The following is a 16177-nucleotide window of genomic DNA, read 5'->3' as shown; positions in this document are numbered from 1 at the left end:
AAGACAGGCAATGTTTTATGCTGCTTAAAAGTTAATTAAATATTGATATAAACTCATCAAATGAAAAGCTAACTTTCAAGCATAAAAAGACGGGCAATGTTTTATGCTACTTAAAAGTTAATAATATATTGATATAAACTCTTCAAATGAAAAGCTAACTTTCAAGCATAAAAAGACAGGCAATGTTTTGTTGCTTAAACAATTTACTCTTTATTATTATATGAGACACACATAAACATAAATCCATCCATATTTAACTTAGGCCTAAATAATGATACAGTAATGTTTTAATAAAATATTATGCTGTTATCATGGCTCCTTCTGTCTCAAGAGACAATGGATACACCCCCTAAGAACAACTTGCCCAGCTACCCTGTATCATCAACAGTGTATTGTCTTTACAGCGACTTAGATCAAGGTATCATGGATTATGGTCCCTCTCTCAACCTTACAGGTGTGATCCAAAGCCCGCATGCTCTCTAGCATACAATATTCATGCTCTTAGATTAAGGGATGATGGGTTGTAAATGTGTTATGGTCTCTCAATCTTGATTTAGATTAAGGGAGCTTGGATTCTGCATATGTCATGGTCTCTCAATCTTGATTTAGATTAAGTGATCATGTGTCATGGTCTCGCAATCTTGATTTAGATTAAGTGATCATGGGTTGTACATGTGTCATGGTCTCTCAATCTTGATTTAGATTACGGGATCATGGGTTCTACATGTGTCATGGTCTCTCAACCTTGATGAGGTGACTCAAAGGAAATGTTGATACTCTCAATGCCAAAGGGGTTTCACTCCAGATTTTTTGTTGCACTGGACTCCTGAATCTTTAGTAACACAAGGTAGTTGAGACTTGGAATTCAAGTACATCTTTTCTATAAGAAATTCAACTTCACCATACAATTGAAGCAGTTAAAGAACTTAGGTATAGTTTAATAAGGGAATATGATAATTTTAAATAATTTCTCAAGTAATGGTTTAATTTTTTTTTTAAACATCAGGTTTACCTGATCAATATCTTCAACTCTCATAGTAGATGATAAAATGATTGGAACACCATTTGGTGTATTTTCTGCAACAATGGCATCATATGATTTTGAATTAAACTGTGGTTCATTGTCATCAACATCTTCAATAGTAATGGTAACTTCTTCTGTGCGCTTATCTCTACCAGGGATAGACTGAGGATATGTTTGACCCTCTTTTGCCTGAAAGAGATATAGTAAGGGGAAATCAACTATAAATTGTACACTTTACTGACGTAGCAAAAGCATCAAAAAAAAAATGCCTGCTTATTAACAGTCTTTCATTGATTATTACAGTGACAACTTCTTTAAATGGGCATTACAGTCAAATAACAAATTCATTCATATTATTATTAACAAATAACAGTCTCTCATTTGTAGAGCATTGTAAATAATGTTTATGCGATTAAAACGATTATGGTTATTTTGGAAGAAAGAAAAAGTGTTTAGCCTTGCTCAAGTTTTTAAAAAATATTTGATATAAAACAGGTGTGTTTACTGCTGTGTTTAAGAAATAAGTCATTGTCACTAATATAAATGTGTATATTTTACTTCAACAGTTAGAGTACAAATTCCATTGTTATCATGCACTATTCCTTTATCCCTGTCCGGAACACTTTTTAGCCTTACTTCCCCTGATGCTGGAGTGATCTCAAACAAACCAGGACAGGTTTCTGAAAATAAATAAACAATGACTCTTTAAAACAAATATTTTTTTTATAAAACCTGGTTAACCCAAGTAGCCAATTTTTTTTTCCCTTTCTATGACAGTAAAACAAATTATCGGATCTGTAAGTTTATGTAAAATTTCAAACTCTATTAAGAAAAACATGGATAGAGAATACATTTATCATGAAACATATTGACACGGGATGGAATAATATAAATCTGCTTATATTATTAAAGTGACAGTAGACATGGATTTAAATTCCAGTTTAAAATTTAAGACTGATTATATTTCGTTTTAAGAGATGCTTAGTGTGATAAATAAGGATTTTAAAAAGCCACCATATGACCTAAACTTATTGAGTTGTAAAAATGACTTCTACAAAATAAAAAAAAAAACTGTATCCTTTTTATCTCCCATATATTCCAGAATACTTGAATGAGCTTGCATGCCATTTTTTTTACTTCTAAAATTTAAAACTTCATATAATTAAAATAGTTGTTTTTTTTACAGCAGAACTCATCAAACATGTTAACCTAACTGTGAAATGTATGGGAATTTGTTGTTTTGCTACCTGGTATTGGGGTATATGCTCTGAACTGTTATCCTGCAGACGGTCCAGGCTTGGGATATAAATATCTTCAATACAGAAGGAATGTGCAGAAAATTTCAAATAAAGTAGACAGGGACGGGATGTGGCTGAGTGATATAAACCACTTTCCTGCCTATCAAGAGCTGAGTGGTGCTTGCTGAAAACCTTAAGGGCAGCACCAAAACCATTGCCCAGATACCCCCTTCCCTCACAGTTCACAAAAGGTATTGGATCAAGCACACTGAGCTTCGTTATAGCATGAAAGATGGGCTAAACCAACTAAAGAAAAAGTCCGTTCCTACCTTCCGAATCTTAAGTCTTAAGCTGTCACAAGTCAGGATACAAAAAAACAACTTTCTACTTCAAAACATTTTTCCCACTTTCCCCTATATATATACTACAGTAACATATTTTTTAACCATAGATTCTTCCAGAGGAAGGATCTTCAAGATCATTGTTGATTAAACTACAAGGCAATGTCCACTTACCATTCACTATTTTATAAGTCACAGAGTTAGATAATCCTCTATCTCCATCTTCAGCCTTTACTACCAGCAAAGATGTCCCCTAGAGAAAAAAAGTATTGACAGATTTGTACTCTTATGTTATGTGACCAATTAGGGACAATGAAAATATATTAATCTAAAGTTCAAGAAACATGGTAACAATGACATAAAGCTTTTGGAGTTTAGCCAGCTAGAAATGTATACCTTTGTTCAACTGAGAGTAAGAAGAAGCATTAGGTTTAAGGCTAAATAATTTTATCTTAATTTATAAGTTGAACTTTAACTTTCAGACCATCACATTACTTAAGTCTTATAACTGCAAATTAATATACCTAGTTTATGTCTAGTAAAATACTGGACTTCAGTTGTAAATTTTAAAATAAATATTTAAAAAATCATTAATAATTTAAAGTAATATGTATTTATAATGAAGAAATTATCTTTTTTAAAGAAATGTCTGTAATTTGAAAGATAATATCTATAATGAATCTCCACCCTGGGACGAAAGCCCTCTTCCTACTATAAGGGACCATATTGAAAACATAAAAAGAAAATCTGATTACAGACCAACAGAGCTCAAGGAAATAGTGAACTGTTTTCTACATACCAATTACCCTAGCAATCAGTGGATCAGAGTTTACACGGATGGCTCATCCAATAAAGCCACCACAAATGGAGGAGCTGGAATACTTATCGAATGGCCAGATGGAGGAAAACTAGAAAAATCCTTTGCAACTGGAGAGCTCTCTGACAGTCACAGAGCAGAAAGGGAAGCACTAGCACTAGCTGCTACCATGCTAGCAAATCATCCAAGTTCCCCTCACAGTCAGATTGTCTTTCTAACAGACGCAAAAACAACCCTCCAAAGCCTGCAAAACTCTGATTCCCCTTATATTAAAAACCTCAGAACAGCACTCACAAAGCTCAACCACAACAGCAAAAAAACTGTCATTCAATGGATACCAGCTCACATACAACTAGCAGGAAATGAGAAGGCTGACACACTCGCCAAGAGTGGGAGAACAAACTCACAAGTAAACTCTGCTCTCTATCCAGAAGAAATGAAGAAATTAATTGTAGATAAAATAAATGAGAAATGGACGAGCTCCCATCCAAATCACAAGAAAGATGATGCTTACTATAAGCTATCCCGACAAGACCAACGTCTAATCTTTCGACTTAGGACCGGACACAACAGAATGCGACAACACATGTTCCGGAAGCTCAAAATTGGAACCAGTGAAATCTGCCCATGTGGAGTATCACCAGAAAATGCCGACCACGTCCTCCAAAACTGCTTTCTCTACCAAGAGGCCCATATAAGACATTGGCCCCAAATCACCCCAATAGAAAGAAAACTATATGGAGAGCTCCCTGATTTGGAAACCACTGCGCAGTTCATCTCATGTATTGGTCTAGTCATATGAACACTCCAACATAACAATGAGAACGATGAAGAAGAAGAAGAAAGAAAGATAATATAAATACACAGTCAAATCCATTTACTTGGAAACCTGTTAATTGGACTAAATCCTTAAGTGCTGCAACCAATCCTATTATATATGTGTGTTTTATTTGCTTATTTAGACCAAAATATCAATCAGATGAAAGAAGGTCAGTACAATTAGGAAAAGGTAAAGATATGTTAGAATATATGTTTTTATCCTCCATATTTTACTAATTTCAAAACACTAAGGTTAAGTCTGTCATTTGTATGTGTCTTGTCTCTTTTGCAAATGCCACATTGGAACATGAAGTTTGGTAAAAAAAAAAATGGTTTTCTTGGAAAAGATAAGCTAAAAACATCAAATGCTAGTCTGTGTTGATTTATGTAAATTACTGACTTGACAGAGACCAGAAATGTAGACTTAATAAAACAAGAGAATGACCATCCAGAAGAATGGGCACCTTTAGAGGTATTGACAAGGTATTTCCCAAAATGGAAATGTGAGACAAGGATCCAGATGTTGATGAGGCCCTAACTGAATGCTTACAGGGAGCGCAAGTAGACAACAATGATGAAATGCAAAGCATAACTCAATATAAAAAGCTGGGGCACTATGATTTCTAAGCTAAACAAAGGTTATTTGTCTAGATGGAATACCAGACATGACATGACATTCAAGACAGAGCATGATGAGAAAGTGCTGATGGTGCCACTAATGTGTTGGGGCACGGGACAAGGCAGAATAATAGAAAATTCATTCAAACTTTGTGTCACTATTTCAGACAGGAGGAAAATGAGGGCAGTCCAATTGCTACATTAGATTTTGAGGCCATTTGTTTCAACTGCAATATGCCAGGAGAAGTCATCAGATCACACTGGTTATGTTCTTCAGAAGTTGAATGAAATTAAAGGGAAACTCAGATGGTTTTGACAATTTTTGATATAATATGTGTTTTGATTTACAGATAATGAATATATGATTCTTTTTTCTTTCTTTGCAATAATAACTTAGTAATTGATGTTTTTCCGACGTAATTTTCCTGCGCATCCAAAACAGTCAGACTTTCACAGGGTTTCTATGTGACGTCACAAATGTGTTTAAATCTATTGACTTATTGTATATCAGGAGACCATACAGCATAGTTTACATTCTTGTAAAAGAAATATATCTTGGTCTAAGCAGTTAGATCTAGGATCTTGTAAGCAACGAAAAAATGCGTATTAAAAGTAGATTTACATGCTTGACTAACCACCATCCATCCATCCATCCATCCATCCCAGTGGCGCTACAGCCCATGGAGGGCTCTGGCCTGCTTTAACACATCCTTCCATTCAGATCTCTCCTGGGCCTTTCGTCTCCACGCCCTAACCCCAAGCTGCTTCAGATCTGCTTCCACGTCATCTATCCATCGCATTCGGGGTCTGCCTTTGAGTCGCCTGCCTTGACTAACCACAGCAGTGTGTATTTTCTCGCCAGACCACTCAACACACAACAAACACTATTGCTTGGTTGTCTTGTCATGACCGACTACACATAGTCTCGACTAGCCTTACACTGACCAGTTTGTTCAAATCAGTCAGACACATGATCTATTTACTTCTTGTGACAGAGAGAGGCTTAGATGAAAATGCCTTTTTTTCTCGAGTTGATTATCCTAATGCTTTTAGATCTATTTATACATGAATATATATATATATATATATATATATATATATATATATATATATATATATATATATATATATATATATATATATATATATATATATATATATATATATATATATATATTTATATATATATATATATATATATATATATAAGTATCATAGCTCTGGACTAGGCCGTCACTAAGCCTAACAGCTACTGTAATAATGAAGCGATACGATTGGTCAAATCTAGTTTCTCTTTCAGTATTGTTGAGGGAAGTGACGTATGAACTAGCTTAAACAAAAATCTCATAGAACCCCGTTTTTTTTTTGTTTTTGAGATGTCAAGAATTTACTGACTAATTTATTAAATATAAATGTTTCTAAGCATTTAAATAAAAAATGGTAAAATGTTTACTATTACAACTTTTTACGCAGAATTTAAATATGTCAATAACTCAAATTTGAAAAACCATCGGAGTTTCCCTTTAAGTAGAAATCTTTTTTTTTTATTTTTCACATGCCAAATACCAGTACATACACAATGTGTTGTTTCCTTTTTTTTTAAATTTGTTAACATTTTTATTTTTCAATGTTCATAGTTCTTGATAGTACATTTGCTGTATCCCATCTTATAAGATAAGACATTGGTGTAAATGGACCAGCCAGTTATTAGGATCAAAACAATAATGTAATAACTGTATAACAGTGTATATACACATATATATAATGAAATTTTAAGTCCAAACCTTCCACAGGGGATGGCAGCAGGACGGGTATGAGCCTGGAACCACCAATATGACCAATTGACAGTTCACTGCAGATACCGCTTGACCAGGCAGCCATCTTATCTTATAAAATATATATCCCTTGCTATATACCTTTAACAAAAATAGTCAGATTTAGACTTCTATCATTAGCCTATAATACTTACTACTTTAGAATTCTCCTGTACAGAAATCAAGTATGGTGTACCAGTGAAGTATGGAGGCTCATCTTGCACATCTTCTATTGTAATAAATACATCTGTTGTAGCATTGTGTTTATTGGAGTCCTATTTTAATGACAGCAATACAAATGTTTTATTATTAAAGCAAAGTTGAACAAAACATCTATATTATATATAATTATCAAATACGATGTGCAGTAATTGTTAATAATATTCTCGGAATTTTATGTTCAGTTTAGATTACCCTCACTACAACAGTATACTGGTAAAATCTTGCTGTCTCATAGTCAAGAGTTTCATTTAAAGTAACTTGAGCTGTACTCTCGTTAATGACAAATTTGGACTTGTAATCTGTATCAGTAATCTGTAGACATTCAACAAATAAAAATGAAATATCTTACAAGTTACATATTTGTAATTTTTCAATTGAAAAAAAAAAAGGAGGGGGAGATTTAGATCTAGCTACATCAAAACCATCCATAATTATAATGATAATTCATTGGGCCCTTGCCCCATTGGCCGCAAACCTATACCCTCCCTAGCTAGATAGTAGATTGATGGTAATATTGATATGCTAGGACAAATTTGTACAAATACTCCTTCTTCCCTAGTGCTATACTATTAGAGCATGGAATGGGTTGCCTGAGCTAGCCAGGAAAACCAGTGACTTGGCAGAATTTAAGTCATTGGTTAATATGCATGACTAAATGCATGACGCGTAGGGCGTAATCATCTTCTCTTTTGAAGTAACGTCTGTATTACATAAGATAAGATAATCTTATTATATAAATATAATGAATCCATGTTAGAAGACTAAATAGATAATATTTCTAAGTCAATTTTACATAATTAAAGGTTCTTTTCAGGTGTTCTATCTATTATTTTATTAGATCTTGATCTAATAGTATTACTAATATATACTAGAGTTAGAATAATCTAGATCTAGAGTCTAATAGTCGAGAGAAAATTCGACAATTCATCAAAGATACATCGTCGCCATTCTGGTTTTTTTTTTTTTTTTGTTTGTTTTTTTTTTAATGATCTCCCGTATTTTTTAAAATTATTTATTATACTGAAAAGTTATACATAATTATTTCGCATATTTAAATGATATTGAGGTATAAAAAATGTTTTTTTTTTAAGGTAGTAAAATATTTTAATTCTGTCCTGACCACTGTTTCGGTCTATATGCTATTGCGCGCTATTCAACGCTGAACAAAAACAGAATATTTGGGAGAGACGGAAGTTTTCTTCCGCCAAAGATATGTCGAACTGGGCCCACAGTAGTTGTAGGTGTAGATCTATATAAACTACAATGTTTGTAATTAATTATTAAAAAAGAAAAGACTTACTTTAGGATCTACCTGAAATAGAAATACATAATTTATTTCGTTTTTATAAAACAAATTTAACATTACATATCAGTCATATTACTAGATCAATATTGTCGTGTTGTTGGTATTTTAATTTCTGCTACCGCGGGCCCTCTCAGGCGCGGGGCCTTAGGAGGGGTGGTTGCCCCACTCGCCACCCCATTAGGCCGCCTCTGAGTAAGATACAAGACCGTTGGTCTACATGTGAGAGGGAAAATGGGGGAGCGGTGAAAAATATAAAATGTCTCAATTTTAGATGTGCTCAAAATGAATTATGGTTGCAGTTAATCGTGTAGTTTGTTACAATATGTGTCAAGTAGCATACTTTCTTAATGAGAATTATTTTGGCAGTTTCCACACTAGAGTAATAGTATAATCATAGTAATTTGATCTTATACAATGGTAAAATGTGCAAGGTTTTTAAATGTTATTATTTGATCAATACTTCCGTATTCTGTACACAGGATAAATATATTGTTATGACTTTACCATGCGCACCGCCATCCAAGATGGTGCAGAAAGAAGGTGCGCACTATCTGTGACTAAACAAGTCGGATGTTGACATTAGGAGACAAACTATTTCCGCCCCAGTCTAGAACCAATATGGAGATGCTGTGCTCAAGGCAGATGTCCTTTGTGTTTGTCATGTCTCAGTGTAAATAAACGTCTATGTCCTCGTTGAGTTGCCTCACTTCAGTTATTACAATATATATGGATTTTATTTCATTCTATGAATTGGGTCAGTGAGGGCAAACTTTTTCAGCAGCGGGCAAAATAAAAAATTTAAATGAAACAATTTGTTGGGCCATAAAAGAAAAATAAACAGAAATGTATACAATTTAAGGCTTTCAGAATTAAGATAACACAATGTATGAATTATTATAATATGAATTCCAGCTGCGAGCAGTTTGTCATAATTTGATTAAAATCGTGAAGTAGCCTAGTTATTCTTAAGACTGGACTGAGGCAAGCGCATAACTAGGAATTTGCCATGATTTGTGAGCCCGGGGGGGGGGGAGGGCTCACCTCTTTGGGGGCCCCTGCATTTTGATTAATATTTTATATTTAAACTAAACAACACTTATTTGTAACCCCCCTCCCTTAAGTGGGTGCCCGGAGGGATTTTCATATTCTTCTCCTCCCACCCTAGCTACGCCACTGGACTGAGGTTTTCAAAGCCAAGACTCAGCCCTTATCGTCCTAGGCTAAATATCATTATATGGTATATATATATATATATCGGCCTTTTTTTAGGTTATTACGACGAGAGAACAAAAAAACTAGAAGACGCTAAATGCACCAATTAGTGTTTTAGTATAACCTTTTTTCTAATAACGTCCCTCACTGGCCTTCTCTTCTACTCAGCCAGTTATACTGCCAGGGGATTGGGGAGCTCTGTAACGCCAAACGATTCAATTAGAGCTGAATTAATGCATTCTATTCATGTTTACCACGCACGCTTCATGATAGTTAAAAAGAGAGCAGGTCAAATTAGGAAGAAAAAGGCGTGAAATGCTGATACTGAAGAACTCTGATTAATCTCACTGTAAGACCACTTCTGTGTTAACTCTTTCTCTCCACAATTATTTTTCCACGTTTTGAAGGAATTCTTCATTTGCTCATTACTATTTCACTACCCCTGTTATGATTGGGCTTCAATAGCTTTGTTGTTTGTTATCAGAAAATGTTTTATTTGGTATAGAATTAATGGGAAATGCATGCTCTTTTTATATAATTCAAAGTCAAGTTTAAAAACTTTAACAATAATTTAATTTAATGAGGTCAAAATCAACGATGGTATCGTCGATTAGGAGAGAAAGAGTTAAGCAACATTGTTGTAGCGGGCCTGCCTTAGTCACACAAGAAACTCGTTAAGAGGACTACGGAAGAATGAATTGGAGAAATTCGACTGTCCTGGCGTGAGGAGCAAGGATATAATCTCGTTTCTCGGCACGTCCGCCCCACAGGTTGAGAGCCGCTGGTATTTATTTACCTACCTCAAAATAGTATTTCAACTGTCTGTCACTAAAATCAGCGTCGTTTGCTTTAATGAGATCGTAGACCACATGTCCAACCATTGCATTCTTAAAAAGAAGAATTACACAATAGTAAAAAATAGAAAAAGTGTCGTTTTCATTTTATTCAATGTTTAATTGGAACAGCGGTAAAGTCTTATAACGCAATGTTTCTTAAATTCCACTTGAATGGTTTCAGTGTTATTTACATTCCTCGTTCCATATGCTAGGACAAATCTGTACAAATGCTCCTTCTTCCCTAGTGCTATTAGAGCATGGAATGGGTTTGCCTGAGCTAGTCAGGAAAACCAATGAATTAGCAGAATTTAGGTCATTGGTTAATATGCATGACTAAATGCATGGCGCTTAGGAAGTAATCATCTTCTTTTTTGAAGTAACGTCTGTATTATATAAGAAAGATAAGATACTTACTGTATGATGCACTTATTAGCATACCAACCCCAATCAGACAACGTCGTTATAAATGTGATTCATTTAAATACCGGCTATTCATGAAACATTGTGAACTTCTTGTGTTGGAGGCCTATATTCTCAAAAGTTTTTAAGTTGGGGGGAGCGCATTACACGGATCCAGATTTTTTGAGAGGGGGGGGGAGTATTTTTTTCCACACCCTAACCCTATGTACTAATGGACACATATTCTCTTTCACACACATATACCTATAAGCCTATTAAATATATTACAGAATCATAAGTTTAACATTTATCACAGCTTCTTCATAACCCCTCGACTTGGCCTGAACTCTGTTGTTTCTCAACCATGTCAAGATTCCTTACCAGTCTACTCTCAAACAGTGCACGAGCTAGAGCGTGCACACGTTTTCAGCACAAAAGCTACATTAGTTAGACTTGAATACTTTATTACAACTACTTTTTAAATGTTGGATATATTTAAAAGAGTATAACGTAATACTAAATTTTAAAAAAATATGGTAAATAGTCATCTCCCTTACTAAATAGCCTCCCGTGTTTGTTACTGTTAATAGTGAATAGTTATAAAAAATTGTGCATTTTTATGAAAAAAAACCCTGCTGATAGCAACCTTACTACAATAGTTATTTCCCTGTTCATATGCACAGAGGCGTAGTGAGCACAACATGCGCCAGGGGTAAGATGAACATGAACGGGCCATAAAAGGACATGAACATCACATAGAAAAAAAAGTATTTATTAATAATATAATAAAAATAAGCTTAGAATGTACTACCTAACTGAAATAATCTACTATATTTTTTTGGGCGTCTCTCTGCGTGTGGCATCGTGCCCCCCTCACCCCACCCCCTCATTACGCTTCTGCATATGTATTGTCTTCCACTCGTATCGTGTATTCCTCCTGACACCATTGCTCATCTAGCAACGTACGTTAAGTACATCGCCTATGCCCACTTGATCTCCCCGAGTAAACCATGAGGTACACGATGGTGAGGAAACGTAACTCTTTCTCTCCTAACTGACGATACCAACGTTGATTCCACCAGAATGTGGTAAATAATTACGGACAGAATGAGTTAATTGTACTGCATATCATGGCTGGGCACAGCAGTAATATTTGTTGTTGTATTTTTTAATCTACTTTGCTCAGCTCCTCCATTACACTTCTTTTTTTTTATCCATCTTTGGTCACATCTGTATCTGTAGTAGTCGGAGGAATTCCAGCTACCCGTCGCCTCAGCGTGGCCCTCCGGTGGATACGTCTAGTGGGTGGACACTAGATAGGCTAAGTACAAGTAGTGAATCAGGCCCGGCCGGGCTTCCCTGGGTGAGCTTTTTTTTTTTTTTTTCTCACTCGGGGTTGGGATGGAAAGAACGCCCGGAACCCAGTCCAAAAAAGTCCGCCACGCCGTTCCACATGGGGGTCGTCATCAGTACCAGGAGCCTGGATTGGCGACCTTCGCACGGAATTGTGGCGGTTACAGTATAGGAATATGAGACAAGCTCCCCACAGTTAGCACTGTTCTCGACCACTTATAGCGGGTGGTATTGAGAGCGGGGACGGTGCGCTGTGTATACGGCACGGCCCGGTTTTACCAGTCAGTCAACCGATATGGCCGCCTACCGTTGGGTGCCCTCAGACAGGACAGGGGTGAAGAGCCCCATGCCCAGGCCTGATGGTTGGATAAAAGCCTTTCTAACCGTCAACGGGATAATGGCGCCTACGGCGCCGACGCCCTACTGGACTTCATTGAAGGTATCTGTAGTAGTGGACATATAGACTACTGTAAATGATACTACCACAAAAAAGTCCGTAAAGTCGTCATTAATTTATCAGTGCAGGATGTTCACACTAACGAGGGCATTGGCTATTCTATTATAATGTAATTGTATTACAGTATGAAGTAGCAAACTATCTTTAACGTTGTTTTTTTGTTTAATGTAAGGTGAGGAGCAATATCGACGTTAACGGCCTTTCTCTCATTCGTAGCGGCCCTTTCTGCTGCGGTCTTATTGACTCTTTGGATGCCCCGCTTCCATTCTAGCAATATATGCGAAGTAAAAATTGTTTTACAATCGTTAGGTACCGGATATCCCAAGATTCCTACTTCTGGGAGCCCGCGACAGTCGTAAATGCTAGAAAGTAATGCTGGGCATTGAAGTAAGCCTTTTTAATTAGGGCATAGACATATTTTTAACCCCAACATTTGATTTTGAACAAAACATTCAGAACAAAAAATACATACCGCTTTGCAAGTAAATAAATTACATAAAAAGAACTTAAATTTCGCAGTGACATTATTGTTTTAGAATGAATTGGTAATTTACAATTTTAAGTGTCTTACCTCAGCCACGTTTATTGAATACGGACGGTTTAAGAATACTGGTGTCTCATCATTGACATCTGTGATATATACGCGGAGTGTAAATGGTATTTTGCTATACTGTGGAAAGAAAAACAGCTAACATCTGAATAGTTCACGAAAAACTTAACAAGAAATAATATAAGCCTCGTTTCACCGCCTCCCACAAAATAAATAAAAAACAAACAGTGAAGCAACAAGATGAAAATACTTTTATTCCTGTTGTTCCTTTGTTTGTTTGTTAGTTTCTTTCTTTGTTTGTTTGTTTCTGTCTTTCTTTGTTTGTTTCTGTCTTTCTTTGTTTGTTTTGTTTGTTTCTTTCTTTGTTAATTTGTTTGTTTGTTTCTTTATTTGTTAGTTTCTTTGTGTGATTGTTAGTTTCTTTCTTTGTTTGTTTGTTTCTGTCTTTCTTTGTTTGTTTCTGTCTTTCTTTGTTTTTATTACAAAGCTTGTATCAACTCACTCTGTCTACCTGAAACACGTTATTTCTCCCATTTAAATTCTCGGATTAAGTAGAAAAATTACCATTTAGTCAATTGAAAACTGGTAATTAATAATTATGCTTGATATCAACAATGAGAAATTAATCCTTAGTCCTTATTTATAAATACGGCTAAATATGTAGGGCTTGGTCCCCTTAGATGATTGAATACGCTATTTCTTCCACACTCATTCTCGGATCAAAGTTGAAACTTTAAACAAATAGTTATGGTACCTAAAAAAAAAACGCAAATCAATTTAAAAAAATTAACCAATTTCCCATTCATTATTGGTAACTAATTATTTTGTTTGATATCGAATAAAGGAAATAGCTTCTATACTATTGAGAGATGTAGTCGTAAGTGCGGAGTTGTCGTTTTTTTTTTTCTTTTGTTTCTTTAACTAACACAATACATATATAAAAAAAAACGTTTAAAGAATTTAACATTTTTTATTATTATTATTATTATTATTATTATGTTAGAAATGAACGAGTAGTCATTCTCTGGCGCTGCCAGGGTCGAGTTTCGCTAAAGAGAAACAAAATTCATCGTAGTCCCTTTAACAGTTTCCACTGAGGAATTTTCTGGTGATGTGGCAGGTCTGCAGCAGTACCGCCCTCTGACAGGCAACGAAGATGTTCCTAGGAATGTTAAGGGCCTTGAAGGTGTCTGTGAGGTCAGTTATTGTTATCCCCTCGGTTGATATAACAATGGGGTATATTGTTATCTCCAAGCCTAGGTTCCCATATTTTCTTTGTTTTTCTATCTCAGTTTTTCTTAAATTATGAGACAGTGGTTCGGCGATATCGATAATGGTAGCGGTTTTTTCTTTTTTATCGATGAACAGCAGATCCGGGCGATTGAAATCTACTGTTTTGTCGGTCAGAATAGGCCTATCCCAGTACATCAGATGTTCAGTAGACTCGAGAACCTCTTGCGGAGAGTATTTATAATAAGGGGGAGTGTCCTTACCGATCAATTTGTACGTCAAAGCCAGGTGTTGGTGTATTAACTTTGCAACTTGGTTATGGCGACCTAGGTAGGCTGATTCTGATAGGGCTGGACATCCTGCCATAATGTGTTCAATCGACTCGCCCACATTTCCACATTTTCGGCATTTGTCGACAACATTGAGTTTCAGGATATGCTTCTCGTAATTTTTTTGTCCTGATTACTCTGTCATGTATTGCTGTAACAAAGCCTTCTGTTTCAGGGTAGAGATGACCTGCTTTGAGCCATGTTAAGGAAGCAGCCTTGTCGATGTTGTCCCCATGTAATGAAGCCGGAAATTTTCCGTGGAGTGTTTTTTCTTCCCATTGGCGAATCTCATGCCCTACGTCGTCCAAACCGATATTGACATCATGCATTGTGTAGGTTCAGAGGGGTTGCATCGGAGTCGTATTTCCGTAGGAAGGAAACTAATTTGTTGCTGGAGGCGAGCAGTTTTGATCGTATTTGCTGTATAATAAAGTACACAAAATTGCAAGTCACAAATTTTCTTTTCATAAAACTCTTTTATTGGCAAGTCTATATTTATTTATGTCTATGACAAAACTATACTGCTCATAAATGCTGTATAATAAAGTACACAAAATTGCAAGTCACAAATTTTTGTTTCATAAAACTTTTTTATCGGCCAGTCTCTATTTATTTAGGTCTATGGTTGATCCTTTGCGGAAAAGAATTAATTTCCACTTTCCTGTCTGTATATAATAATTATAGTTATAATGTTTTTTGTTTGGTGTAATGCACAAATTGTAAGACAAATTTCCTTACGGATAATAAAGATTATTATTATTATTATTATTATTAAGGTCTGTGAAGCAAACATTTTTTGTTAAAATCCTAGAAGCTAATAGTAGTGTATCATGTCTTATTTTAGTGCTTTCCTGTACTACTTATTTATACCAAGGGGTATTTCCGCTGGAGCCGTGTGACGTAATGTGTTTTAAAAAATTATTTTTTCCTTTCGGGAGAAATCCAATGATAAAAAGACGCAAGTGACACTTTATTTTTAACATGATTAAATATTTCTCAACAATTTTAACGGTTACACCAGAGTTTTCAATAAGTGGTCATTGCTGTTGTTTTTTTTTTCTCCAAGGTTATACAGTATATATAAACTGTCAAAATTTTTAGGAAAATCGTTAGAGCTGTTTATGAAATGCATGAACTTTTTCTTTCTAAGTTTTTCCTTTAGCCCTACATTCATAAAGAGATGTGTAATCTAATAGAAGAAATAGTAAACTTTTTTTTTTTACAGTACATGTTTTCATGTGTATCTTTTCTCTCCATCTGATATGTGACTTTTATAAATAAAGAGAAAGACATAATGTTATCTAAAAAAAAATGTAAAAAAAACAACTTACATCGTCATTACGTTCAGTACAAGGGACAAATACTGTTGATCCCATTGTCTGAAAAAAAAAGTAATAATACTTATTTTTACAAAGCTTATTATATCAACTCACTTTGTCTGGTAAAAAGTTTGTACACGTTATTGCTCCCACACACCATCGTACATGAAGTTGAAATTTCGCACAAATATTTCTTGAACCGGACAAAATAAGAATCAATTTGTTTTTAAAAGTAAATGAATTAGTTTTTTAACCATTGGTAGTTATTTATTTTGTTTAGTAATGAACAAGGG

The 16177-nt window shown here is 35.1% G+C and overlaps 1 protein-coding gene across 1 annotated transcript in view; it reads right to left on the bottom strand.

Annotated features, from left to right (window-relative positions):
• The window catches only part of LOC106063896 (cadherin-23-like), a 108960-nt gene that overhangs the window by 78964 nt on the left and 13819 nt on the right, over nt 1-16177 (bottom strand). The window contains exons 4-12 of the mRNA XM_056022159.1: nt 15897-15944; nt 13028-13126; nt 10212-10298; nt 8194-8205; nt 7086-7205; nt 6827-6946; nt 2778-2856; nt 1583-1704; nt 1013-1213 (exon numbers count right to left, since the gene is read on the bottom strand). Of these exons, the coding sequence (XP_055878134.1) occupies nt 1013-1213; nt 1583-1704; nt 2778-2856; nt 6827-6946; nt 7086-7205; nt 8194-8205; nt 10212-10298; nt 13028-13126; nt 15897-15944 (888 nt within the window). The remainder of the gene's footprint in view (nt 1-1012; nt 1214-1582; nt 1705-2777; nt 2857-6826; nt 6947-7085; nt 7206-8193; nt 8206-10211; nt 10299-13027; nt 13127-15896; nt 15945-16177) is intronic.

The sequence above is a fragment of the Biomphalaria glabrata genome, chromosome 2 (genome assembly GCF_947242115.1).
Source record: "Biomphalaria glabrata chromosome 2, xgBioGlab47.1, whole genome shotgun sequence".
NCBI lineage: Eukaryota > Metazoa > Mollusca > Gastropoda > Planorbidae > Biomphalaria > Biomphalaria glabrata.
The sequence above is the reverse complement of the archived record's forward strand: the minus strand, read 5'-3'. Positions and strand labels throughout refer to the sequence as shown.